Source organism: Neovison vison, chromosome 12 (assembly GCF_020171115.1).
Source record: "Neovison vison isolate M4711 chromosome 12, ASM_NN_V1, whole genome shotgun sequence".
Taxonomy (NCBI): Eukaryota; Metazoa; Chordata; class Mammalia; order Carnivora; family Mustelidae; genus Neogale; species Neogale vison.
This window is the reverse complement of record NC_058102.1, coordinates 20,503,890-20,531,390: the sequence shown is the minus strand read 5'-3', so window position 1 is coordinate 20,531,390 and position 27,501 is coordinate 20,503,890. Positions and strand designations below refer to the sequence as shown.

General features: G+C 38.9%; 1 protein-coding gene across 3 annotated transcripts in view; it reads left to right on the top strand.

Annotated features, from left to right (window-relative positions):
• Positions 1-27,501, top strand: part of ANO4 (anoctamin 4) — a 380,838-nt gene that overhangs the window by 105,683 nt on the left and 247,654 nt on the right. For all 3 annotated transcript variants that reach the window (XM_044227349.1, XM_044227348.1, XM_044227346.1), the window contains exon 2: positions 23,286-23,477. In XM_044227349.1, the coding sequence (XP_044083284.1) occupies positions 23,423-23,477 (55 nt within the window). In that variant the 5' untranslated portion in view covers positions 23,286-23,422. The remainder of the gene's footprint in view (positions 1-23,285; positions 23,478-27,501) is intronic.

Below are 27,501 nucleotides of genomic sequence, written 5' to 3'. Positions count from 1 at the left end.
AAAAATAAAAAGAAGAGAGAATTTGTTCAGGCTGAAGCTTGATTTATGGTATATTTTGATCTATGAGAAGTTGTATCCCAAAATGTTAAAGAATATAAAACCTAGATGTATACAGTAATAAGGTTAAAAACAATGATGAGATAAAATATAATAATGAAAATTTAAGAAGTTTGTTTTCAAAAGGTATTGATAAGAGAAAATAGCTTAAAAACATTTAAAGAGGAAGGAGGAAAAGTTTAAAAAAAAACAGAATAAGAAAGAAATAAAATAAAAAAAAAATCAACTTTGAAAGACTAAAGGAAAAAGCCATGAATTCTATGTGTTGCTTTCACCTACCTCTGAAGTTTCACAGTTCTCGTTGATTGGTAAACTTGGTCTTGATTGGATGTTCTTGCTGATATTCTGTGGGAGAGGCCTGTTGCAGTGATTCTCAAATGTCTTTGTCCAAGATGGAGTTGCACGGCCCTTGCCAGGGGCCAGGCTAAGTAATCTGTGAGATTTTGGTCTTGGTAGCTTTTGTTTACTGAATGCTTTCTGTAGAGCTTTGGAGGACAGGAATGATAATGGCAGCCTCCCAATCTCTTCCCATAGGATCTGAGAGCTTGGGGCCCCACTCCTCAGTTCTCCCTCAGAGAAAAGCAGTCAAATCCTCCAATCTCCCTGGTCTCTGGCCATGCTCTGTGCTCACCCGGCCTGTGACTGAGTGTTTCTATCTCTGGTGCCTAGCTCCATTTGGGGTCTCCAAACCCAGCAGATTCCTGCCACATTCCTATGCTGCTCCAGAAGGAAGAATGAGGGGGTCTCTTTGAATATGCCAGTTGTGGGGTCCCTGCTTGAAGAGCAGTGACACGACTATGCCTTAGATCATGGTTTAAGGTAACCCTGAGCTAAGAGCCCCCACCTCAGCTCCATCTTTGTAGCCAGCTCCTCCGTTTGATACCTGGCATCTCTGCCACACTCAGACACCCCCAGTCTTTGTGTGACCCTGTGGGTCCTGAGACCACACTGTTTCCACAAGGGCTCCATTTGTGCTTAGCTTCTGTAGTGATGTCCCTCAGTTGAGCAGACTTCTCTAAAAGTTCTGTTTTTTACTCCACTGTTCCTCTGCTTGCTGGGAGCTGGCCCCTCCCCCTACAGTTTATCTTCTTGTCCTTTCTGATTCACTTCTCTGCATGTCCTACTTTCCCAAAAGTGGTTTATTTTCTGTTCCTAGAATTGCTGCTCTTCTTTTCTTTGATCTCCTGTTGAGTTTGTAGGTGTTCAGAAGGTTTGATAACTATCTAGCTCAACTCCTGGGACCTGATGTTATTTCAGTCTCCTATTCCTCCTCCATATTGCTTCCTCTACCCCTGTTTCTTTTTCTTAATGTAGGTGTTTATCACTATAAGCTTCTTTTCTAGAACTGCTTTTGCTGCTTCCTATACATTTAGTATGTTGTGTTTCCATTTTATTTGGCTCATATTTTCTGGTTTCTTTGTTGATTTCTTCTTTGACATATTCAGGAATATGTTTTTTAGTCTTTACATATTTGTGACTCTTCTTTTTTTCATAATTTGTTTCTAGTTTTATATCATTATTTTCAGAAGCGATGATTGATAGGGTTTCAGTATTCCTAAATTTATTTGGACCTGTTTGTTGCCCAGCTTATGATCTATCCTGGAGAATGTTCCATTGCTTTGGAGAAGAATTTGTATTCTGCTGCTGTTGGATAGAGTGTTCTGTATATATCTATTAAGTCCCTCTGGACTAACATGTTATTTAGGCTAATATTGCCTTTTGAACAGACTTTCAACACTGTGTAACAAATGACAAAACAGTTTTAAAAGATCCTTTAGAAAAACTGTATCTTGCTTTGAGTTATCTCAAATCCTTTTGCTAAATATTTTTGCAATGTAAGGAATAGGTTATATTAAATGTTTAAGGAAAAAAAAACATTTACAATTTAAGGTATCTCAGATGGGTCTTAAAATATAAAAATTGTCTCCTAGGCAAATTTTCATTAATTATTAACTGTACCAGAAATTAATACTAAAATTAGTCAAGATCAATTTTATAACTCAAATCACGTAAATAACTTTCACTGTTCTTGGAAATAATCATTGTAAATTTGATTTAAAAGTTATATTTCATAGTGCATGTAACTTATTGTCATTTTGTTCCTGTTTTTCAAACATTCGTTAAACCAAGTGTCTATAGAAGCACATTATATAGTTAGAAATCTAATTGCACCATTATTAGCATAGAGCTATAATCAGTAAATAATTAGTGGGTTGTATTCTGAAGTTAGTTTTGATAAATTTTTAGACATTTTTGAATTAACATTTGTTTTATGGTCAGTTAAATTAAATATTGATTAAGGAAATTGAGACAGAGCCATCTGTCTCCTTTCCTGTTCCCTCAGTACACTGCCTTGAACATCTGGGAGGCCATACTGACTCTGGGGAAGGCTCATCATCAATGGGGGTGACCTGGGATTGGCCGGAGGACCAGGGTGTTGGAATCATTAGCAAAAATATTAATCAGATTAAGAAGAGCTGGGGACCTGGATTAGTGTTTTATTGCTATGGTAACAAACTTCCACACACTTTGTGGCTCAAAATGACACAAATTTATTAACTTAAAGTTCTGCAAGGTAGCGGTTTGATATAGCTTTCACTTGCCTAAATTAAATTGTTAGCAGGGCTGTGTTTCTTTTGGAGTCTCTAGGGAAGAATTTGTTTCCCTTCCTTTTCCAGCTTCTAGAGCTGCCATATTCTTTGCTTCATGTCCCTTCCGTGAGCCAACAACTGAGCATCTCTCTCTGACCCCAGCCACAAAACAGTCTCTGTTTTTAAGGCCCGATGATGGGATTGGGTTTCCTTATTTCACCCAGCATAATCTCCCCATACAAAGTCCTTAATCAAATTTGCAAACTCCTCTTTGCCACGTGTATGGTTCTGCCTGCCGCAGGACTTGAATTCAGTGTATTGGATTCACTGTCTTCACTTTCTGTGTTTACTGACCATCTTCTCATTCTTTAGCATTTTGTGTTTTAACTTCCATTTCTGTCTCAGTGTACTTTGAACTCTTCTCTTCTCCGTTCTCAATTTCCTCAACATTTCTTTAGCAATTTGGTACTTCTCCTACTTTTCCTTAGAGCAACATTGCTGTGTAGGCTAGTCAGGTTGCCTGGGTTCAAATCCTGGCTGTGCCACTTATGTGTGGCCTTTGGTAAGTTACATATTATTTCTGTACCTCAATTTTCTCATTTATAAAATGGAAATAAAGAATTTGTATGTCTCATGTGTGATTGATATAATGATTAAATGAGTTAATGTATTTATTACTCATAGAATGGTGCCTGGCACATAGTAAACCCTCTACAAATGTTAACTATTGTTGCTTTTATTTTGTTTACTCCCTTTCTAGAAATTCCATTAAGATTTATCTGAGATTTCATTTCTTTTCTACAAAAAATATAGTCTCTCTCAGAGCTTTAGCATTAATCTCTCTCCTTCACTCACCCCCTCAGTGCAGTTGTGGACAAAGAACTCCAGCCAGAAACATTTCCAGACTCCACACCTCTATTTCTGGCAGTGCTGGGTGAACATTTTATTTGGATGTCCAACTCCAAAGTCTGTGGCTTAAAATTAATACCTTGGAAAAAGTTATTTTTCCAGGGGGAGCCAGAAACCTAACATATACAAAGCTTAACCCAACATCTTGCCTATCAAATATCCCATCTGTTTTTATTTCTGCTAACCATCTTCAGATCCAAAGTTAATTTTGATTCTTTCCTCACACCCCTAAACCTCAAAAAGTTTATCAAATTCTACAGAATCTACTTTCAGTCTCTTCTGAATCTGTTTGAATCCTTATTGCCACTGTTCTGATCCAGGCCTCTATGGTTCTTAGCCTGATCTATTTCCCCAGTTGAAGTAGTCAATATCTTCTTAAATCCCTGTTCTGATGATACACCCTCCCAACCTTGCTCACATAGCTTCAGTGATTCCTTGCTGTCCTAAAATGAAGATTATACTCAGGGGCGCCTGGGTGGCTCAGTTGGTTGGACGACTGCCTTCGGCTCAGGTCATGATCCTGGAGTCCCGGGATCGAGTCCCACATCGGGCTCCCAGCTCCATGGGGAGTCTTCTTCTCTCTCTGACCTTCTCCTCGCTCATGCTCTCTCTCACTGTCTCTCTCTCAAATAAATAAATAAAATCTTTAAAAAAAAATGAAGATTATACTCAGTGCAGTGTTCAAGGCTCTTGACAAATTGTCTAAAAATTTTAAAATTCCATGTAAAAGTCAGTTATCTCAGTCTAAACAGCCAGTGTTACTGCTCACATATCTTAAACATGCTTGAAACTGGACACCTCTTCCTCCCATGAATTCACTCTGTTCTTTCATACCCTCAATGCCCTTGTTTCCAAGAATGCTCTTTCCCTCCATGTTTGCTGATTAGAAACATACCCATCAGTCTAGACTTAGTGACACCATGTACGGCCCTCTTCACTTGATCTTAGCCAAAAGGCTGAGAAGCGATGTACTGCCATCTTCATGAAGACTTTCCTTGATAGCCTTTCCCCCATAATTCTGGGTGGGAAAAACTATAGCCCACGGACCAAATCTGACCTCCTGCCTAGTTTTAAAAGTAGAACTTCATTGGAACTGAGTCACACTCCTTTTTTTATAAATTATCAGTAGCTGCTTTGGAGCAATATGAGCAAAGTTGAGTAATTGCAACAGAGATCATATGGCCTGCAAAGCCAAACTATTTACTATATGGCTCTTTATAGGAAAAGTGTGCTTGGAGTGTATATATTTTGAATCGTACCTCCCTTGTGGCCCTTTCACCTCCCCCTTCTTTTAGAGTTACTTCCACATACTTTTTTTCCTTGCCAGAACACAGATTCTACCTTCATCATCCTTATTTCTGTCATTGGAGGGTGTAGAGCTCAGTTACTGTCAGTAGAAATGTTATTTTGTAAGAAGGAATTCTTTTTAACTAAATTTTTGCTCACTTACTTAAATGACCAAAATCTTACATAAAGCACTGTTCCTTTTAGGGGGTTAGTGCTTATCATTTGATGTTTTTTTTTCCAATTTATTTATTTTCAGAAAAACATTATTCATTATTTTTTCACCACACCCAGTGCTCCATGCAAGCCGTGCCCTCTATAATACCCACCACCTGGTACCCCAACCTCCCACCCACCCCCCGCCACTTCAAACCCCTCAGATTGTTATTGGCAATAAACCATTTTGTTTCACTTTTAGAAGTGTCTTATTGATTGCCAAGATAAGTTAAAGTTGAGTCCAAGGATCTTAAGGAATAATGTTCTTAGGCTATTTAAGTTGCTCACTTGGAGATACCACTTAATAAGTGATTCCACTGAAATTTAGCAATTGCAGTGTTTACTGTTTCACAATGTGTGAATTTTACCATATAAAGGAGATACCTAGTTTCTTCATTATTTTTGTTGCCTACTGCGAACTGTATGTACTTGGGATGTGGTAACAGTTGACTACACCACTCTATTATGAAAAATGCCAAATTGTTAAATTTGTTTTAGGAAAACCAGAGATGCCTTTTCACTGGTTGCTTAAGGAAAGACAAAATGACCTGATCTTTTTTTTAAATCCAAGAAGTGTTGCTATCTTTCTCCAGATGACATTGGAATCCCTAGCTCTTTGCTTCTTTAGGACTGGGGTATGCCTCCTCTATCAGACTCTGAGCTCCATGAGTGTAAGGACTTTATCCTTTAATCTTTGAATTCTTGAATCCTCAGTGCTTAGCAGAGTGAGCTCTTAACAAATGTTTGTTCCATGCATCAATCAATAAACAACTGAAGGTCTCACAAAGAGCTCTTTCCCAAAGTATTAATTTTAAACCATACTCTTGTAATTGCCTACTTCCATCTTGTTTATATCCTTAAATATAACCTATGACAAGTTTCTGGTTAGAAGTTTTATATCTGTGTGTATGATGGCAGGGTGGGGAGAAGGTACATTTTGTCTAAGGCCACACAACACAAGGAAAACCCTTAAACTTTCATGGAATGACAAGAATTCCATAGCCTTTTTCTCAGTGCTCACCAGTGTGAGAATGTAAAGATTTAGGTTAAGTTAAATATTGCTGGATGAAGTGAAGTGAGAAATCCAGGTCTAGATTAGCATTGAGTAGTGAAGAAAAAAATAAAGATGACCAAAATGTCACAAAATGAGAAAATCTTGGGGAATAAAGATGAAGGATAACACACATGAAGTTTTTGAGAACCTTCCAAGGAAGTTCTCAGTGATATTGTTGTTGACTTACGAGGGTGTAGTACCTTTACATGTTAAAATTGAAAAGGATGGATTTCCAAGTCTCTGATAACCAAAGTGCAGGAGAAAACAGAATTCTAACAAATGAAGAGACCAATAAAGGTGATACTTTGCATGTTGCATAGGAGGGATTGTGTTAAGGAAATTAAGAGATACAGAAGCACTCAGGGTCTAGCAACTGTGAAGGCTTAACTAATTTTTTTTTATTATGTTATGTTAGTCACCATACAGTACTTCCATTAGTTTTTGATGTAGTGTTCCATGATTCATTGTTTGTGTATAACATCCAGTGCTCCATGCAAGATGTGCCCTCCTTAATAACCATCATCGGCCTAACCCATCCTCCCACACACCTCCCCTCTAAAACCCTGTTTGTTTCTTGGAGTCCATAGTCTCCCATGGTTCATCTCCCCCTTCAATTTCCCCCTCCTTCATTTTTCCCTTCCTTCTTCTAATGCCCTCATGTTATTCCTTATGTTTCACATATAAGTGAAACCATATGATAATAGACTTTCTCTGCTTGTCTTATTCCACTCAGCATAATCTCCTTCAGTCCCAACCATGCTGATGCAAAAGTTTGGTATTCATCCTTTCTGATACCTGACTAATAATCCATTGTGTATATGGGCCACATATTCTGTATCCATTTGTCTGTTGAAGGGCATCTTGGCTCTTTCCACAATTTGGCTATTGTGGACATTGCTGCAGTGAACATTGGGGTGCATATCGCCATTCTTTTCACTACATCTGTATCTTTGGGGTAAATACCCAGTAGTGCAATTGCTGGATCAAGGGTAGCTCTATTTTTGATTTTTTGAGGAACCTCCACATGGTTTTCCAAAGTGACTGCACTAACTTGCATTACTGCCAACAGTGTAAGAGGGTTCTCCTTTCTCCACAACTTCTCCAACACTTGTTGTTTCTTGTCAATTTTTTATATTAACTGGTGTGAGGTGGTGTCTCAATGTGGTTTTGATTTGAATCTCCCTGATGGCTAATGCTGATGAACATTTTTTCATTTGTCTGTTAGCCATTTGTATGTCTTCTTTGGAGATATGTCTGTTCATGTCTTCTGCCCATTTTTTGACTTGATTATTTGTTTTTTGGGTGTTGAGTTTGAGAAGTTCTTTATAGATCTTGGATATCAGCCCTTTGTAGTATCATTTGCAAATATCTTTTCCCATTCTGTGGGTGACCTTTTTGTTTTGTTGACTGTTTCCTTTGCTGTGCAGAAGCTTTTGATCTTGATGAAGTCACAAAAGTTCATTTTTGTTTTTGTTTCCTTTGACTTTGGAGACATGTCTTGAAAGAAGTTGCTGTGGCCGTTGTCGAAGAGGTTACTGCCTATGTTGTCCTCTAGGATTTTGATAGATTCCTGTCTCACATTGAAGTCTTTCATCCATTTAAAGTTTATCTTTGTGTATGGTGTAAAAGAATGGTCGAGTTTTATTCTTCTGTACATAGCCATCCAATTTTCCTAGCACCATTTATTGAAGAAACAGTCTTTTATCCATTGGATATTTTTTCCTGCTTTGTTGAAAATTAGTACCATAGAGTTGAGAGTCCATATCTGGTCTCTCTCTTCTGTTCCATTGATCTATGTGTCTGTTTTTGTGCCAGTACCTTGCTGTCTTTGTGATCAAAGCTTTGTAGTATAACTTGAAATTAGGCAATGTGATGCCCAAGCCTTGTTTTTCTTTTTCAGCATTTACTTAGCAATTTTGGGTCTTTTCTGGTTCCATACAAATTTTAGGATTGTTTGTTCCAGAACTTTGAAAAATGCCATTGGTATTTTGATTGGGATGGCGTTGAAAGTATATATTGTTCTGGGCAGCATGAACATTTTAACAATGTTTCTTCTTCTTATCCAGGAGCATGGGATGGTTTTCTATCTTTTTGTGTCTTCTTTGATTTCTTTCATGAGTGTTCTGTAGTTCCTAGAGTATAAGTATTTTACCTCTTTGGTTAGGTTTATTCCTAGGTATCTTATAGTTTTTGGTGCTATTGTAAATGGAGTTGATTCTCTAATTTATCTTTTTATAGTTTCATTATTAGTGTATAAGAAAACAACTGATTTCTAGGCATTGATTTTATATCCAGCCACAGTACTGAATTGCTATATGAGTTCTAATAATTTGGTGTTGGAGACTTTTGGGTTTTCCACATACAGTATCATGTCATCTGTGAAGAAAGAGAATAGTTGAACAATAGTGGTGAGAGTGGGCATTCTTGTCATGTTCCTGGTTTTAAGGGAAAGGCTCTCAGCTTTACCCCCTTGAGAATGATGTTTGCTGTGCGTTTTTCATAGGTATATTTCATAAAATCAAGGAATGTTCCCTCTATCCCTATAGTCTAAAGAGTTTTAATCAGGAAAGGATGCTGTATTTTGTCAAATAATTTTTCTGCACCTATTGAGAGGATGGGCTTCTTGAGAGACTATGGGTTTCTTCTCTCCTCTCTTATTTATGTGTCCTATAACATTGATTTGTTTGTGACTGCTGAACCACTCTTGCACACCAGGGATAAATCCCACTTGGTTGTAGTGGATAATCCTTTTAAAGTACTATTGGATCCTACTAGCTAGGATCTTGCTTATAATCTTGGCATCCATATTCACCAGGGATATTGGTCTGAAACTCTCCTTTTTGATGGGGTCTTATCTTGGTTTTGGGATGAAGGTAATGCTGGCCTCATAAAATGAGTCTGGAAGTTTTCCTTCTGTTTCTCAGGACAATAGTTATTATTTCTTCTTTGAATGTTTGGTAGAATTCCCCAGGGAATACATCAGGTCCTGGACTCTAGTTTTTTGGGAGGTTTTTGATCACTGCTTCAATCTTGTTACTGGTTATTGGTCTATTCAGGTTGTCAGTTTCTTTCTGTTTCAGTTTCAGTAGTTTATAGGTTTCCAAGAACGCATCCATTTCTTTCAGGTTACTTAATTTACTGGCACATAGCTGTTGATAATAATTTCTGATAATTGTTTCTGTTTCCTTGGTGTTAGTCATGATATCTCCCCTTTCATTCATAATTTTATTAATTTGGGTCCCTTCTCTTTTCTTTTGGATAAGTCTGGCCAGTGGTTTATCAATCTTATTAATTCTTTCAAAGAACCAACTTCTAGTTTCTTTGATGTGTCCTACTGTATTTCTGGTTTTAATTCAATTGATCTCTGCTCTATTTCCTTATTTTCCTTCTTGTGCATGGGTTAGGCTTAATTTGTTGTTGATTCTTCAGCTCTTCAAGGTGTAAAGACAGTTTGTGTATTCAAGATTTTTCTGTGTTTTTGTGTGAGGCTTGGATGGTTATGCATTTCCCCCTTAGGACTGCCTTTGCCATATCCCATTTGTTTTGGTGTTTTTGTTCTCATTGGTTTCCATGGTTCTCTTCATTTTCAGTTTGGGTATATCTTTAGGTTCAAAATGAGTCTCTTTTAGATAACATATGGATGGATCCTGTAATTTTATCCAATCTGCCACCCTGTGCCATTTTATAGGAGCATATCGGCCATTCATGTTAAGAATGATTTTTGAAAAATATGATTTTATTGTCATCATGTTGCCTGTGAAGTCTTTGTTTCTGTAGTTTGTATCTGTAAATTTCTGTTCTATATCATTTCTGGGGTCTTTCTACTTTTAGAGAACCCCCCTTAATATTTCTTGCAGGTCCAGCTTAGTGGTCACATATTCTTTCAGTTTCTGCTGGTCCTGGAAGCTTTTTATCTCTCCATCCATTCTAAATGACAGCCTTGCCAGCTAAAAAATTCTTGGCTGCATGTTCTCATTTAGTACCCTGAATATGTCTTGCCAGGTCTCTGTGGACAGGCCTGACGTTATTCTAATATTCCTCCCTCTGTATGTAAGGAATCTCTTCCTCCTAACTGCCCTTAAGATGGTTTCCTTGGTTCTAAGATTTGTGAGTTTTACTATTATGCTGGGGCATTGGTCTGTTCTCCTTGATCTTGGGAGGGGTCCTCTCTGCCTCTAGGACATGAATGCTTCTTTCATTCATTCATTCTTGGCTATGATTTGTTCAAATGTATCTTCTAATTCTTTCTCTCTCTCTACCCTCTCAGGAATCCAAATAATTCTGACACTGGAATGTTTCATGGCATGATTTATTTCTCTAATTCTGTTTCTATGGATTTTATGCTGTTTGTTCCAGGCCTCCTCCTGTTCCTTCTTTTCTATAAGTTTGTCTTCTAAATCACTAATTAGTTCTTCTGCCTTGTTTACCCTAGCTGTTAGAGTATCTAGATTAGATTGGATCTCATTGATAGCATTTTTAAGTTCTGCCAGATCAGCTCTCACTTCTGCCCTTAGAGAATCCATGTTGTCATTAATGGTTTCCTCTATTCTAGCTATTGTCTTCATAACTGTTACCCTGAAGTCTATTTCTGACATCTTGCTTATATCCATATACATTTGTTCTGTGGTAGAGGTCACAGTCTCTGAATCTTTCCTATGTTGGGGGTACCTTCTCTTAGTCATTTTGTTAAGAGGTGGTTGAGGGAATGTATAGAGTCCAAATTATTGACCACAACCCAAGCAAGATGCACCTGTTTGTTGGCCTCTTGTTCTTCTAGCCTACCTTCTGGGGGAGGGCCCTGCCATGCTATTACTTGGGCAAACCTGTTTGGGCAGAGTTGCCCTGCCCCCAGTGGGAGTGGGGTGGGGAATGGGCTCAGTAAAAACCAGTTTGGGGGGCTTTTGTTCCCTGAGGTCTTTCCCTGGTGGTTTTCTGTGTCTCTTCTGAGAGTCAGAGGAGAAGTGACTGTATCTAAACCTGTCTCAGAGCAGAGAGATCGCAGTCTGTTCTTCAGTGAGCTCTCCAGGCCTCACTGTCTCCATTTCCATCTGTGCTGCTAAAAACTGCAGTGTCCTGGGTTGTGCACCCCACAGCAGCATTCCCAGCCCTTGCTTCCAGGTCTGGGCATGTCTCTGGCCTTTGTGCTTCTAAAACTGCCAGCTACCCCCTGTTCACATGTGCACCCTGACAGCTCCAGGTTTCAGTCTGGGAGGCTGCCTTAAAGTCCTTTTCCCGTGGTTACTGGTCTGCGAGTCTGTGCTGGGTCCCCAGTGCAGGAGGCTTTTGGGCTCTGGTGGTGCAGGATCCCAGATTCCACCTCCCCCTTCCATTTATCTTCTGATATCTGTCCGCAGAATCATAGCTCCCCACTTCATATCTTGAGACCAACTGTGAGGTATCCCATTTGTAGAGATCCAGGTGTATCTTTTTACATCACAGGCTGATTTTGTGGGTGTTCAGAATGGTCTAGTATATATCCAGCTCAATTCAGGGGACCTGTTGAAATAGGATGCCTTACTCCTCCACCTCTTTGCCTCAGAGGGGCTTAACTATTTGTAAAGAAGCAAGGGCCCAGCAGAAACACAGCCATGTAAAAGGGGCCATCCAATAGGAGTAGATCTTGTAGAGGATCCTCAGAAGTGCTGAAGTAGGGAGGGAGCAGGGAATAAGTAACTCGGGCAAAGCAATGCAAGCACATTTCATGTCTCTGCTTTCATTATGTCCCATAGCATCTCATTAACTGAAGCAAGTCATGATGACCAAGTCCAAAATCAACAGAGCAGGAAACATACTTTCTCTCCCTACTGGGAAGGACTGATGGATCACATGATAGAGAGGAGGTATGAACTGAGGACAATCATTCATTGTGTCACCGTGATTTCCTGAAATGAAGTGCTTCTGGTAGAATTCTGTAGTGGGTCGGGGGCGGGGGAGAGAAACTCTTAATCAGACCCAGGCACAGGAAAGAAAGTAGTTACAAAAAAGGTTATCTAGAATCTTTATGTGGGTTTGAGGGAGAGAAACCTGGTAATTTATCTCCAGCACTTTATTTGAATTTAGTAATGCTGGTTATACATTCTTATAGTCTCCTATCCTTTCTGGTTCTGTAAATTCTTTATGTAGACATTGAGCTAAAAGTTAAGTCTGGGTAATATCTAATCCTTAGCATTTTTGTCTTTTACCAAAGTGCTTGAATGCCAAGTACATGTGGCTTTAGATAGAAAACTGTCAAAAATTTCCAAATAACAGTGTCTTGGCAATTTTGATATGTTTTGATGTGTTGGTGCTACTAGATTTTTGCAACATGTTTATGCCAATCCGTCAAATAGCCTGCTACAAGGCAGGGAGACCAAACAGGTGACATGACAAACACAAGAACCTGGTATGATGGAGGAAGGTTGGGTTGTAGCAAATCCTGTCATCAGGTCTACTAAGACTAAACAGTCCTCCATCTTCAGGCCCCCAGAGAGGTCTCATATGGGTTACATCTCAGCATCTGTGATTGCTCCCTATAATGCACCCACATTCAGTTGCCCACCATTTCTGATACTCAGAGCTCCTCAGAATGTTTGCTGTGGGTCCACCTGAGCTCATCTGACTGAGGTTGCACAAATTCTGCCCCTGTGATGGGATTTGGCCTAAGCTAAGAATAATTGGGGTACATCCTTGGCTATGGGCAATCTATGTGTTTGAATTTTCTTCCTCCCTAGGGTATGGGAGGATATCAGCCTATTTTATAAATATTTTGTAAAATGTACTTTGAACCCAAAAAAGAGGATATTAGAAAAGCTCCAGAAGTTTGGGAAAGCAGTTCTAAGCCTGAGAAGCAGCCAGGAGAATTTTCATATCTGTTCTCATAACTGTTTTGGTAAGAGGAAGTGTTAGATTCATTCTCTACTTTGTAGTTAAATCTGAGAAAAAAAGAGAAAACTAGAAATAAATATCCCCTTGCACAAATTACTTTTTTTCTTAATTAGGAATAGGTGAGTTTCATGTTTTGCTCATGGTAGTGACATTCAAAACATAGGTTTTCAGTGGTTTGAAAAGTAATTTATCTAAGAAATGACAAGGAGAGTGATGCAACACAGAGATGCTCTGGCTGCAAGTTGTAAAACATCGACAGAACTGCAGATGTTCCCATGGCACTGAGCTCTTCTGAATCACAGGAGTGACATTTAGATGAAAGCAAATCGCTTTTACATGGGTGTACTTCTACTGCGCAATGCAGCCAGAGCTAGTGAACCTTGGAAGTGAGCCAGAAAGAAGGAGCACCAAAGAATTTTATTTTATTGAAAAAAATATTCACATTTTAGATAAGATTTTAAGGAACTGTGAGGTACTTAAAAGAAATCTGAGCTTGTTTTCTCTTATCAAAATATTAAACATTTATTGTATTTCTGTGGACTCCTCGAATTTCTCAGGGGAAGGCAGCCCAAGTAAGAAATATGGGCTTGAAATTTGGGAGACAGAGCAAGAGTGACTTTGGGAGAGGACCACATGAAGACAAGAGCTGGAGACATGGAATCATGGAAGATTGCTTGGTTAGGGGATAGAGAGAAAGAGAAGATCAAAGTCAAAACCTTGGGAAACAACCCGCTGTGGTAGACTGATAATAGTCCCCAAATATACATCCATGTTCTAATATGCAGAGCTTGTGGAGGTGACCTTATTTGGAAAGAGTTTATAGGTGTGATTAAGGACCTTAAGATGAAGAGATTATCCTTTCTTACAGGTGGCTTCTAATACCATCATGCATGTCCTTATAAGAGAAAGGCAGAGGGAGATAGGAGGTGATGAGACCATGGAGACAGGTATAGGAGTGATGTGGTCACAAGGCAAGAAATACCAAGGAATGCCAGAACCCATGAGAGGCTGAGAGAAGCAAGGAGAAAAGGTCACCTCCACAGCTTCTGGAGGGATCACAGTACTTCTTGACTTCAGATTTCTAGCCTCCAGAAGAAAGGAATGATATATTTTTGTTGTTTCGAGCCACCAAAGCTGTGGTAATAAGTTATGGTAGCCCAAGGAAATTAACACCCCCACCTTTGGGAACAAGTTAGAGAGTTTCCAATTAGGAGAGGGAGTGGTAACAAGCATGAGTGTCATGGAAACCAATGGAAAAATTTAAAAACAGATGAGCAGAAGCAATGGTGTTAAATTGTAGGGCCTAAGGAGTGAGAGAGGAAAGTGCAGGGAAGTCACTGATATGATAGAGGCAATGATGACCTTTGCCTTGCACTGAACACTTGCTGTATGCTGGGCACTGCCCTAAGCACTCTGTAGGTATTAACTCATTTTCATGACTCTGTGAGGTAGAAACCGTTATTGTCCCCATATCACAGGTGATTAAACTGAGGCACAAAAGACTAAATAACTTGTAGTAAGGAAAATAGGTAGAATATGGTATGACCCACAATCGAACCCAGAAATCCTGATTCCAGCACTCACATTTTAACACCAAATATGCTTGCCCTCTTCATCCCTAATGGATGTGTTTCTCAAGGCTCTGCCTGCATATCTTTTATCAAGTAAGGTAGATGCTAGGTCTCAAGAAAAAAAGGTACTTTTTTTGAAAGGTATTTTGAGGTAGAAAGGTGGTAAGATTAGAAACTTGACATTGCCTGGGCTCCATCTTCTCAGCTGCATTGGGGAGGAAGCTGTCTGCTAAAGCTGAGGAAAGCAACCAAGTTTCAGGCCTTAAGGTGTCTGAGAAAGATGATGAATATATAATGATACAGGAAACATGAAATTAAAAATTTGTTGCACAGGTTGACATACTCAGTGTCATTTCCTTGGCTGGCTCTTAACTCTGCTCTGCCTATTCCTGAGGAGTCTTTGCACCATGTAGAATGCAACGTGCAGAAGAAGAAGGAACTGAAGGCAAATTGTCATCCCACATCTCTGTATGGAGTGTACTTTTTTCAGAGCTGAGGAAGGACTCTGAGAAGTACACAATAAGATCCTTGCTCTTAGAGACTCTTGAGCTAGTTGGAGAAATAGGATAGCCATGTGCTGACAGGTGAATGAGAATATAAGAGTACTGGCTCTTACTAAGGTATTTGGTAGATGGTCGAAAACCAGGAAGACATTTCAAAATGGATAGAAAAGAGAGAGAAGAGATGGTTTCATAAGAGTTTGTGTCCAAGTCATGTCAGCATGACATACATTCTAACGCTGCTTTGTTAAATTATTTAGAACCACTGTAGACTTAAAACAGCCTATTTAGGGGCACCTGAGTAGCTCAGTAAATTAAGCATCCAATTCTCAATTTTGGCTCAGGTCATGATCTCAGGGTTGTGAGATCAAACCCCATGCCACGCTCTACACTAGGTGTGGAGCCAGTGTAAGACTGTTCCTCTCCCTTCTTTCAGCCCCTCCCCCTCCCTCTCTAAAAACAAAAACAGAAACCCACACACAAAAAAGCCTATATATTTGTATATAATTAATTAAATTCATCAGATTGCATGCTACAGTGGAAAAGATGAGGGTTAAAATTTCAGTTACTCACTCGTGTGACATTGGACAAGTAACTTTGCCTCTTGAGCCTCAAGTTTCCTATCTGTAAAGTGTGGATATGACTTCTCTGTCTTGTAGGGTAGGGGTGAGGCATTAATGGTATAATGATCGATATTTAGCACAGTGCCTACATTTAATAGATGACTAGCATCAACATTTTTTCCCAAAGTAATTAAGAATTAAATGGACCATGTAATTTATTGACTGATAATTCATTTCTGAAGATGTAACTGCTGAGTCTTCAGTAAATGTTAACTTTTCATATCTGTAGTATATTTGATGTCTTATGTGCTATTTGTTTACATATCTCTCTCCCCCATGGACTTAGCCATTCTATGAAGAGACCTCTGGTGGACCAGGTCCTTTATCTATACCTCTGAGAAATCTTAATTTTTTGGAGGACCATATGAATTTGCTGAGCCAGTAAGGATTCCTCATGAATTTCCTTATAGCATACCATCTTCCCCATATTCATCCTCTCATGGCAATACTCATGAATTTCTTTGACATTTTCCCCATGATCTACATTTTATATATTTTAATATGGAATTCATCATTCCAAGTACCTATGCCATTTATTTCCACAGTGTTATTTTTATTATCATTTATTTTATATTTATTTATTTATTATCATTTACATTTTATACTTCCTTGAAAGGAGTTTTATAAGAGCTAGAAGTGCCACACTGACTCATAGTTCTGGTTCCTTTACCCCAATAATCCTCTACAAAAGGGACAAGGAGAAATGTTTTTTCAAGAGTGGTCTGTTTCATGGTAGCAGACTCAGACTGCATGTACTGTCTGATGTTGATTTAAAGCATCTCCTAGCCCTTTCATTTGTCACCTGAAAATTGTCTACATTCTTCTGGAGTCTTGTGGGTCTACAGATAATTCATTTTGCATCTCTCTGGAAGTATGGAACATATAGCCATGGTAGGGAGCATGACAGAGTGGAAGAAAACCAGCTTGATGCTGTTATGTTAGTTCTGCTCACAAACACCTAGGAGCAAAAGACTCACAATTGGCCAGGCATCTGAGTGTCAGAGTGGGACAGGCATTGTGAGGGAAAGGCTGCCTGTGGTCTCCCAAGGGGTTACCCTGCATGGCTGGCCTTACCTCGGTGAATTTCCCGAACAAGACTCGGGCTCATAGCATTGTGGGCTTAGAAACCAGATCCGTGGGCAGATTCATTCTAAGCCATCATGAGGAGATATAAGTGTAGAAAGAAATTCTGGGTGCCAGTTTGTTAGCCCACACTGAGAACCTTGGTCTCTGGGTCCGTGGGAACATTAGTATGATTATTTTCTCCCTGCAATAGAAACCAAATCCTAATCTGAAGATTGTCTGGTGAGTGCTGTTAGAGCAAGGGCAGTTAAGTGGATAAAGGAAAGTAAAATTGTGTCTCAGGACTATCTGGCTCTTGGTATACTTGAACTTTCAGGCTGTTGTCTGGATGGGCACTACTCATATTTGTTTATTATGAGCTTTATTGTTGTTTTTGTTGTTGTTTTGCTTGGCTGACCAAACCTTATTCTGATTTGAATCATCTTTTCTTAATATTTATTAGAATTTACAGTTTGGCCCAGTTCACATCATTTTGCTTTTATTTCCCTCATTTCTGTGGTTTTTTTTTTTAAGATTTTATTTATTTATTTGTCAGAGACAGAGAGCTCAGGCAAGGGAACAGCAGGCAGAGGGAGAGGCAGGCTCCCCACTGAGCAAGGAACCAGATGTGGGACTTGATCCCAGGACCCTGGATCATGACCTGAGCCAAAGGCAGACACTTAACCAACTGAGCCACCCAGGGTCCCATTTCTGGGTTTTTAATAGACTTCTTACTGTGGCCTTCCAGTACTGATAAGTAGACTGATTGTTTTTCTTTGGCAGGCTCAGTTTTCTAATCAATATAAGGCACCAGATTAGTTACCCAACCACTAAGGTAACTTCCAACTCTAAATTTCTACCTTCAAATTATAAGATAATTCTTCTTCTTAATAAAAAAAAAAATTCTGCAGTTGGGTGAAGCTCAGCTTTTCTCCCTCAGATAGCATAATTCCTGACCATGTTCCACTCCCCTGGCTTGTTGGCATTAAATAAGGCTAACACATTTCTGTGGCTTTTTTAAAGATCTGGATTCAGTTTTCCATGAGTCTGAATTCTACTCTGTCCTCGCAGTGCTCCTTTAGACAAAATTTATCCTTCATATTTCAGTGAGGCCTCTAAAATTATTTTCCAATTCTCTTTTTCATCAGTAATTTATTAGTTGGAAATATGTAGTGAAAATTTTATCAACTATTTGGTTACCTTCAAATATGGCTAGTAAAGGAAAAGCAGGGATAAATATTTGCTTCTTTCTCTATATCAATTTTCTGAGTAATGAATTGGTGTTTTAGCAACATTTAATGATCAATGAGTGTTTTTTTTTTAAAATCTTGGAGTATTAATAATTTATTATTTTAAAATATCTTCAATATGTTATATGGTTCATATGTATCAGTAGGTGTAGTCCATATTGATATAAACAACACAAGTCAATACAGTCAATATTGTTTTTTATGAGATTGACATAATGTCTAGAGTTTGCTTTAAACTACTTTAGCACCTAAAAAGCATATCAACAACAGAGGGAGTGGAGTATGTTGAAACAAGATTAGAAAAATCTTTTTTTCTCTCCATCTTTATGAAAAAATCTGGATATTTTTTGAAGTTAAGTGATGGGTACATAGAATTTATTATACTAATCTTTTTGCCTTTGGTATGTTTGAAATTTTCCTGGAAAAAATAGCTCTTAAAAGGTACATAATTCGAATATTATCAGAGGTACAAATCTGAGTTCAATCTTCAACTCTGGTCTATGCATGAGTCCTATGGAAAAGTTGCTTTTTTTTTTTTTTAATTAAAAGTTGCAAAAAAAAAAAATAGAAGTTGCTAGGGGAATCCTAGGGAAGATGGCTAAGGACCCTAAGTTCACTTTTCACAGATACAACTAGATACTACTCACTTCAGAACAAACAACCCAGAAAAGGAACCAAAGACTGGCCAAACCACAACTAAATGTAGAGAAGAGGCCACATGGAGAGGGTAGGAGAGGAAAGGACTTGGTAGGAACATAAACCCCATGAATTTAATTTCTTGAGGGAGGTTAGCCACAGGTACAGAGAAGGGTGAGAAACCGATTAGCACACTGGGGAGCCTATAAGCGGAAGAGGAATCCCCACAGCATTTGGCTCTGAGAATCAGGGACTGAATTTCATGAGTACTTACAATCAGCAGGACCTAATGTTTAGAACTTTAAAAATCAGCTGGCTGAAGCTCTCAGGGTCCCAGGGGCAAAAGGAAGCTGAGCCCCTATCCTTAAAGACAGCAGAGCAAACAGCCTCTGAAAATGCCACTTGGAAGAAGCAGTTAGAAAGACACCTGGAACTTAAAGGAAGGAAAGTTAATTACTAATTCAAAGTTCGCTGAGAGATTTTCCAGGAACAAAGGAGCTGGCAGGTGTCATTTTCCTCCTCTACCCCTCATGATAAACACACAGCCACCTGTGGGAACCAGCTGGACACCAGCACATGCTACCTAACTTGCTTATACTGCTTCCTGCCCCTCCATCAAGTCCTCCTTCAGTCCTGGTGATGTAGATCCCTTCCCTGAGAAGAACCATAGAGACATCACCAACACTGTATCTCCCAGCCACCCGTGGAAGATGTGGGCACCTTGTTAAGAATGCATCTCTCACCTGTGGGTTAAGAATGCATCTCTCACCTGGTGCTGTAGATACCTTCCCTGAGAAGAACCATAGAGACTTCACCAACACTGTATCTCCCATCCACCTGTGGAAGATGTGGGCACCTTGTTAAGAATGCATCTCTCACCTGTGGGTGGTTTGTGGGGTGACCATTCTAACCCAGGTCTCTGCTAAGACTGTGTATTCCCTGTGGAGGAGGACCAGCACTACCTAGTTAAAAATGCACAGCTGGCCCACTACTTTCAAGAGCAAGAGATGTAGCTGACTTCCCAAACACACAGAAACAGACACAGAGAACCAGACAAAAATGAGGAGACAGAGGAATATATTACAAATGAAAGAACAGGACAAAATCAGAGCAAGAGACTTAACAGAAACGGATATAGGTAACATGCCTGAGAGAGAATTTAAAATAATTATCATAAAGATACTCACTGGACTTACGAAGAGTGGAGGACATCAGTGAGGCCCTTAACAGAGAGGGAGAAAACATAAAAGAACCAATCAGAAATGTAGAACACAATAAGTGAAATTAAAAATAAACTTGAAGGAAAAAATAGGCTGGAGGAAGCAGGGGAATGAAATCAATGAACTAGAAGACAGAGTAATGGAAAGTAATAAAGCTGAAAAGCGGAGAGAAAAAATATGCAAAATGAGAATAGACTTAGGAAATTCAGCATAGTTCCATCAAGCATAACACTGAATTATAGGGATCCCAGGAGAAGAGAGAGAAAAGTGGTCAGAAAATTTATATGAATAAATTGCTAAAAACTTCCCTAATCTGGGAAAGGAAATATATCCAGATCCAGGAGGCACAGAGATCCACCAATAAAATCAACCAAAGGTGGTCCACACCAAGATACATAGTAATCAAAATGGTAAAAAGCAATAATAAAAATTTTTAAGAGCAACAAGGTAAAAGAAGTCAGTCACATACAAGGGCATCCCCATAAGGCTATCTGAGGATTTTTCAGCAGAGACTTTCCAAACCAGAAGTGGGTGGCACGAAATATTCAAAGTACTGAGAGAGAAAAATCTATAACCAAGAATACTCTATGCAGCAAGCCTATCAATCAGAATAGAAGGAGAAAGAGAGTTTCACAGACAAAAACTAAAGGTGTTCATGACTACTAAAGTAGCCCTATAAGAAATAATATAGAGAGGGTATCTGGGTGGTTAGGTTGTTTAAGTGTCTGCCTTCAGCTTAGGTCACAATCCTGGAGTTCTGGGATGGAACCCCACATTTGGCTCCCTGCTCAGTAGGGAGCCTGTTTCTCCCTCTCCCTCTGCCCGCTGCTCCCCCTACTTGTGCTCTTTGTTTCTCAAAATAAAATCTTAAAAAAAAAAAATAATAAAAGGAACTCTTTGAGTGGAAAGGAAAGACCATAAATCAGAGTGTGAAAAGTAGGAAACACAAAAGCAGTAAAAATAAGTATTTCTGTAAAAAAAAAAAATCAAGGAATCCATAAAATAAAAGGATGTAAAACATAACATCATGTAAATAAAACATGGAGAGGAATAAAGAATGGGTTTGAACTTAAGTGACCATCAACTTAATATGGACTGCCATATGCAGAAGGTGTTATCTACAAATCTAATGGTAACCACAAATAAAAGCCTTCTAATAGAGATGTAAAGAATAAAGAGAAAGGAATCCAAGCATATCACTAAAGAAAAGTAGCAAGCCATGAAAGAAAGAGAAGGATCCGAGAAAAACTACCAAAAAAAGTAACAAAATGGCAATGAACACATATCTGTCAAAAATTAACTTGAATGTGGGTGGGGTTATGGACATTGGGGAGGGTATGTGCTATGGTGAGTGCAGTGAAGTGTGTAAATCTGGCGATTCACAGACCTGTACCCCTGGGGATAAAAATATATTATATGTTTATAAAAAATAAAATAAAAATAAAAAAAATTACCTTGAATGTAAATGGACTAAATGCTCTAATCAAAAGTCATAGGGTGACAATAGATTATAAAAAACAAGACCCATCTACATGCTTCCTACAAAAGACTCATTTCAGATCTAAAAATACTTGCAGATTTAAATTGAGGGATGGAAGGGCACCAGGGTGGCTCAGTGGGTTAAGCCTCTGCCTTCAGCTCAGGTCATGATCTCAGAGTCCTGGGATCCAGCCCTGCATCAGGCTCTCTGCTCAGCAGGGAGCCTGCTTCCCACTCTATCTCTACCTGCTGCTCTGCCTACTTGTGGTCTCTTTCTCTCTGTCAAATAAATAAATAAAATAAAATCTTTAAATTGAGGGGATGGAGAAACATTTATCATGTAGATGGGTGTCAGAAGAAAGCTGGAATAGCAATACTTAAATCAAACAAAATAGACTTTAAAATGAAGACTTTAAAATAAAAACTTAAAAGAAGGGCATTATATAAATAAAAACAAATATAAACTATTGGGACTACATCAAAATAAAATATTTCCTCACAGCAAAGGAAACAATCAATGAAACTAAAAGGTAGCCTACTGAATGGGAGAAGATATTTTAAAATGCTATATCTGATAAGGGGCTACTATCTAAAATATACTTAAAAACTCAACACCTGAAAACCCACAAATAATTCAATTAAAAATGGGCAGGAGGCATGAATAGGCATTTCTCCAAAGAAATAGGCACAAGAAAAGATGCTCAACGTCACTCATCACCAAGGAAATGCAAATCAAAACTATAATGAAATATTACCTTACACTTGTCAGAATGGCTTAAATCAATACAAAAACAAGTTTTGGTGGGGATGTAGAGAAAGGGGAACCCTTTTGCACTGTTAGTAGGAGTGCAAACTGATGTAGCCACTGTGGAAAACAGTATGAGGGTTTCTCAAAAAGTTAAAAGAGAACCATCATATGATCCAGTAATCACACTTCTGGGTATTTACCCCCCCAAACAAAAAAACACTAATTCAAAGGGATTCATACATCCCTATGTTTATTGCATCATTATTTACAATAGCCAAGTTATGGAAGAAGCCCAAGTGTCCATCAGTTGATGAATGGATAAAGAAAATGTGATATATCTATATATCTATATAAATGAAATAAGTCAGAGGAAGTAAAAATATAATGTGATTTCACTTATATGAAATTTAAGAAACAAAACAAATGAGCAAAAGTAAAAGAGAGACAAACCAAGAAACAAACTCTTAACTATAGAGAACAAACTGATGGTTAGCAGAGAAGAGGTGCATGGGGGATGGGTGAAATTGGGGATTAAGGAGAGCATTTGTTGTATTGAGCACTGGATAATGTATGGAATTGTTGAATCACTATACTGTACACCTGAAACTAATATAACACTGTACGTTAACTCTACTGGAATTAAAATATTTTTTTAAAGATTTTATTTATTTATTTGACAGAGAGAGATCACAAGTAGGAAGAGAGGCAGGCAGAGAGAGAGGAGGAAGCAGGCTCCCTGCTGAGCAGAGAGCCCGATGCGGGACTCGATCCCAGGACCCTGAGATCATGACCCAAGCCGAAGGCAGCGGCTTAACCCACTGAGCCACCCAGGTGCCCCAGAATTAAAATATTTTTAAGAAAGGGGAAAAAATGCTCGATTTTTATTGAAATTCCAGATACCCCAATAGAAATTTGTAATCTAAATGAGTGCATATTTTCCCAGGATTCTGGTAAGAATTTTAATATTTGACTTCATTGGATCTCCATTCATGAAACTCTTGTCATGATAACCGAGGATGTCCACTTTTGAATGAAATAATGTTCAGTGAATAATCCAATGTGAAAGTCAATCAGTGTCAGAATTCCAGTGTCATTAACATCCCTTAAGAATTTGAACCATTGTTACTTAAACTGTCTGTATTTAAGTCAGAAAGTAATTTGGTATTTTAACCATTCAGAACTGACTTTTTTAGATAATAATTGTGCTATTTCTCATTCCAGGTTTAAGTTTATCTATTCATGGGGCTGAAAAGCATTTGCAAATCCATCAACGGCGAAGTGTGGCAAGACGCCCAGGGTCACGTCGCCTGCCTGTTGTCAGGCATTCCTCACTTCCACCAGGCAGGAGGTCAATAAATATGGAGGCAAGCTCTTCTGGAATCACTAATGGGAAAACCAAAGTCTTCCACCCAGGTAATGCATGGGAAATATTCAACAGAGACCCATTTTAGTAGCAACGTAGTGCTGTCAACATTATATTTTTATTCCAATTAAACTTACATTTTATTTTTATGTTTATTTTTTTAAACTTGTCTTTTAGAGTCTTGTTTTTTTCCCTCCTCTTTTCCCTTTGGTCAGTGGTAAATATCTCCAAGACCAATAAGAAGAGAAAGAGCTCAGTGTGTCAGAAAAAGGTTAAGGCTATATTCTACCTACCTAGTGGAATCTAAGTGAAAATCTGAGTGAGTAAACTCTTACTCAGTTCAGAAAAGCTTACTGTATAATACAATAAAATAGAAATGTGGCCATTTTCTTGATAATTTGCTCTAAGATAGTCCAGGTCAAAATTCAAGCTAAAAATGCCCACTTCAAAGCCTACATTACCTGACTTGCCTTGGCTATATTGTCTGGAGATTAGGAGAGAAGACTGGAGTTATATTGAGTTATATTGAGCTTTAAGGCTCTGGAAAACATGATTTCTTAAAAATATTAAATGAGTCTATGTTAAAATAGGTAATCTCAACTAAAAGGTTTTATTTGCTTGTTTATATGAGAAGCTCATCTAAGCTTTTAGTCATTCATTCATTCATTCAGCAGATTCTTTGAGTGCCTTCTATATGCCAGGCATTGTTTTGGGTATTGAGAAAACATCAGTGAATAAGGCAACATTTCTGCCCATCTGATTCATAGAAACACTGAACTGTGAGGCAGTTCAGAAGTCCTTTAGTATAACTGTCACCTGATCCTGATTCCTCTGAGTTATGTACTGGCTGTTGGCTACCCAGCCCCAACTAAAGCCAAACCTCCATCTCTAGATCTATCACACCATCTCTCTCTCAACTGATAACCTTGTTTCCTAACCTCACTGAGCTACTCCAGGGCCCCTGGGTATGAATTACTGCAGATTCCTTACCCTCCTTCTCCAAATTTGTCTCTGCTTACTTTCATCCTTCTTCTCTTTCCTCCAGTTTTCAGAAAGTGAAGGTCCTCCCACTGTCCTTGACCAAGCCTTTACCTGTGGTCTTGGCCACACTCCTCTCTTGAGCCTCACTCAGGAGAATGTGTACCCTTATTCTTGTCTTTTCTCCCTCTCTTGCTTTTGACTTAAGAAGACTTAAAATTTCTCCCATTCTAATCATTTTTATTTGAAATTGATCTTTTCTCTCTTCTGCCATGTTTTCTTCTGTAAAAGAATAATCTACTCCTATTTTCTCTTTTCTCTCACTTCCCAGCCATTCTTGAACCTAATACAATCTAGTTTCTGGATTCTCCACTCTAGCACAGCTGTGTTGTGGTCCTTTGTAACCTTTTATCACAGAATACTGAGTGGCAGACTCTTCTGATGCACCAGATCAGGGTGGACCACCACTTCTTCCCAACACTGTTCCCTGGTTTCCATGATGACCTTCTTTCTTGGTTCTCCTCTTACTTTTCTCACAGGTAACTTGGATGGTTTCCCAACCACCAGCATCTCTCTCTTCCCCTTGCTTCCTATCCCATTATATCCTTTATATCAAATCCAGAATGATTTGTCTCAACCCCTAATCGTGTCATTCACCTTGCTGATCCTACTGATTTTGAGGTAAAGTTCAACTCTCTGAGCATGTTAAAAACAAATGCCTTTTTTGTTCTAGCTCTACTACATCTCATCCTTTAGTTTTGCCACCTTCTGCCTTAAGCTTTATATTCTAGTGTATCAGTCCCAGTTCAACCAAAAAAGCAGAACCCGTAGAAGATGGATATTTAGAGATTTTTATTATAAGACATTGGCTTTCATAATTGGGAAGGCTATGTAGGCAAGTCTGAAATCCATAGAGCAGGCCCATATGAATGGCATTCTGGAACTTTTGGGCACAGATGAAGCTTCTGTCTGTAGGAGGAATTTCTTCAGAGAAGCCTCAGCTCTGCTTTTGAGACCTTTCAATTGGTTGAATCAGTCCTACCCAGATTATTTAGGACAATCTCTTTTACTGAAAGAAACTAGTTATGTACTTTAATTATATCTAGAAAACACCTTCACAACAACACTTAGATTAGTGTTCATTGAGTAACTGGGGACTGTAGTCTCTCCAAGTAGTCATATCAACCAGACCATCACATCGAACCAGACTGACTTTCTTTCAGCTCTCCATCACATGATGCTATTCCATGTCTCCCAACCTTTGTTTATGCTGTTCTCTTTAGGGTGCCCTGTCTTTGTTCCATTATATTTAAACATTTTGAAATTACCTGTGTATCTCTCCACTATAAGGTATTCAAGGGCAGAAATTCTGGATTATATATCTTTGTCCTTTCAATAAATATTTGTAGGGTAGAATTGAATTGAGTATCCATTACTTATTTACCAGACTATTAAAGTAGTTTTATTGTACATTTTTCCAGCTTTATTGGGATATCATTGACACATTACAATTGTTTTATAATTGTTCTACCTGACTTTCTATCAACAAAGGTTTTTGGAAGCCTATTATGTTACCAGGTACTCTTCAAGTATTTGGGATACATCGGTGAGTGAGGTGAGGGATGAGTCTGTAGTTTGAGGAACAGCACAGAGACCCCTGAGCCTAGAATGAGGGGAAACACCAGCCTAGATAGGTCAGATAGAGCAGGGCCTTGTAGGCCACTGTAAGGACTTAGTTCTTATAGGTTTTTGAGCAGAAGAATCCCATACTCTGACTTACTTTTTTTTTTTTTTTCTGAATTTACTTATTTATTCGGGAGAGAGAAAAAGAGAGCACGAGAGTGTGTGAGGGTGTGGGGAGGGGCAGAGGAAGAAGGGGAGAGAATTCTCAAGCAGATTCCCCACTGAGTGCAGAGCTTGATGCAGGGCTTGATGCTAGGACCCTGAGATCATGACCTGAGTCAAAATCAAGAGCAGGATGCTTAACTGACTGAGCCACCCAGGTGCCCTGATGTGACATATTTTAAGAGGCCCACAGTTGCAGCTATGTGAAAATACATCATAGATGGAGAGGGTGAAAGGAGAAAGGTCAGATAGGAGACCATCATAACAGTCTGGTAAAAGGGAAAGTGGTAACCCTAACTATGTGTGGCAGAAATGGTATTAAGAATTTGGATTCTGGAAGTATTTTAAAGTTGGACCATCAGGATTTCACAGTGGATCAGATGTGGGGTAAGAGAGAAAAGAGAGCTAAAGATGGCTCTAAGGTGTTTGGCCTGAATAAATTAGATTGGTATCAACTGAGATGGAGAAGGCTGCAGGTTAAGTAGATTCAGTGGATTTTAGGGAGGAAGGAGGGAAAAGATGAGAAGACCAATTGTAGACATAATAATATTGAGAACTAATGAGATCATATGGGTCAGTGGAATAAGCATGTCTGGAGTTTGAGAGATTGATCTGGGAAGGAGATATAAAATCAACTTTTGTTGACATATAAATGGTCTTTAAAGTCATATGATGAAAAGAGATGACTGAAGGAAGAAGTAAAGATGGAGAAGGGGAGAGGATGAAGGACTAGAATCTGGGTGACTCTAACAGTAAAGGTAGGAGAGAATGAAGACCAAGAACGAATGACTGTCAAGGATGTAAAGAAACTAGAAATAACATGTTTTGGAAGTAAAGAAAGTTTATCAAGAAGAGAGGAGTGGGGGCACCTGGGTGGCTCAGTAGGTTAAGCCTCTACCTCCAGCTCAGGTCATGATCTCAAGGTCCTGGGATGGAGCCCCACATCAGGCTTTCTGCTCAATGGAGATCCTGCTTGCCCCTCTCTCTCTGCCTGCCTCTCCCCCTACTCTCTCACTGTCAAATAAATAAATAAAATCTTAAAAAAAAGAAGAAGAAGAAGAGAGGAGTGATTATATAGGTTAAATGTTGCTGAAACTCAAGGAAGATGAGAGCTAAGAGTTGGCCATTGATTTTAGTAAAGTGGCAATCAATGATGACTTTGATAAGAACAGTTTTGGTGAAGCAGTGGGGATGAAACCCTGATTAAAGTGAGTTAAGTGGAGCCTGGGTGGCTCAGTCCTTACGTCTGCC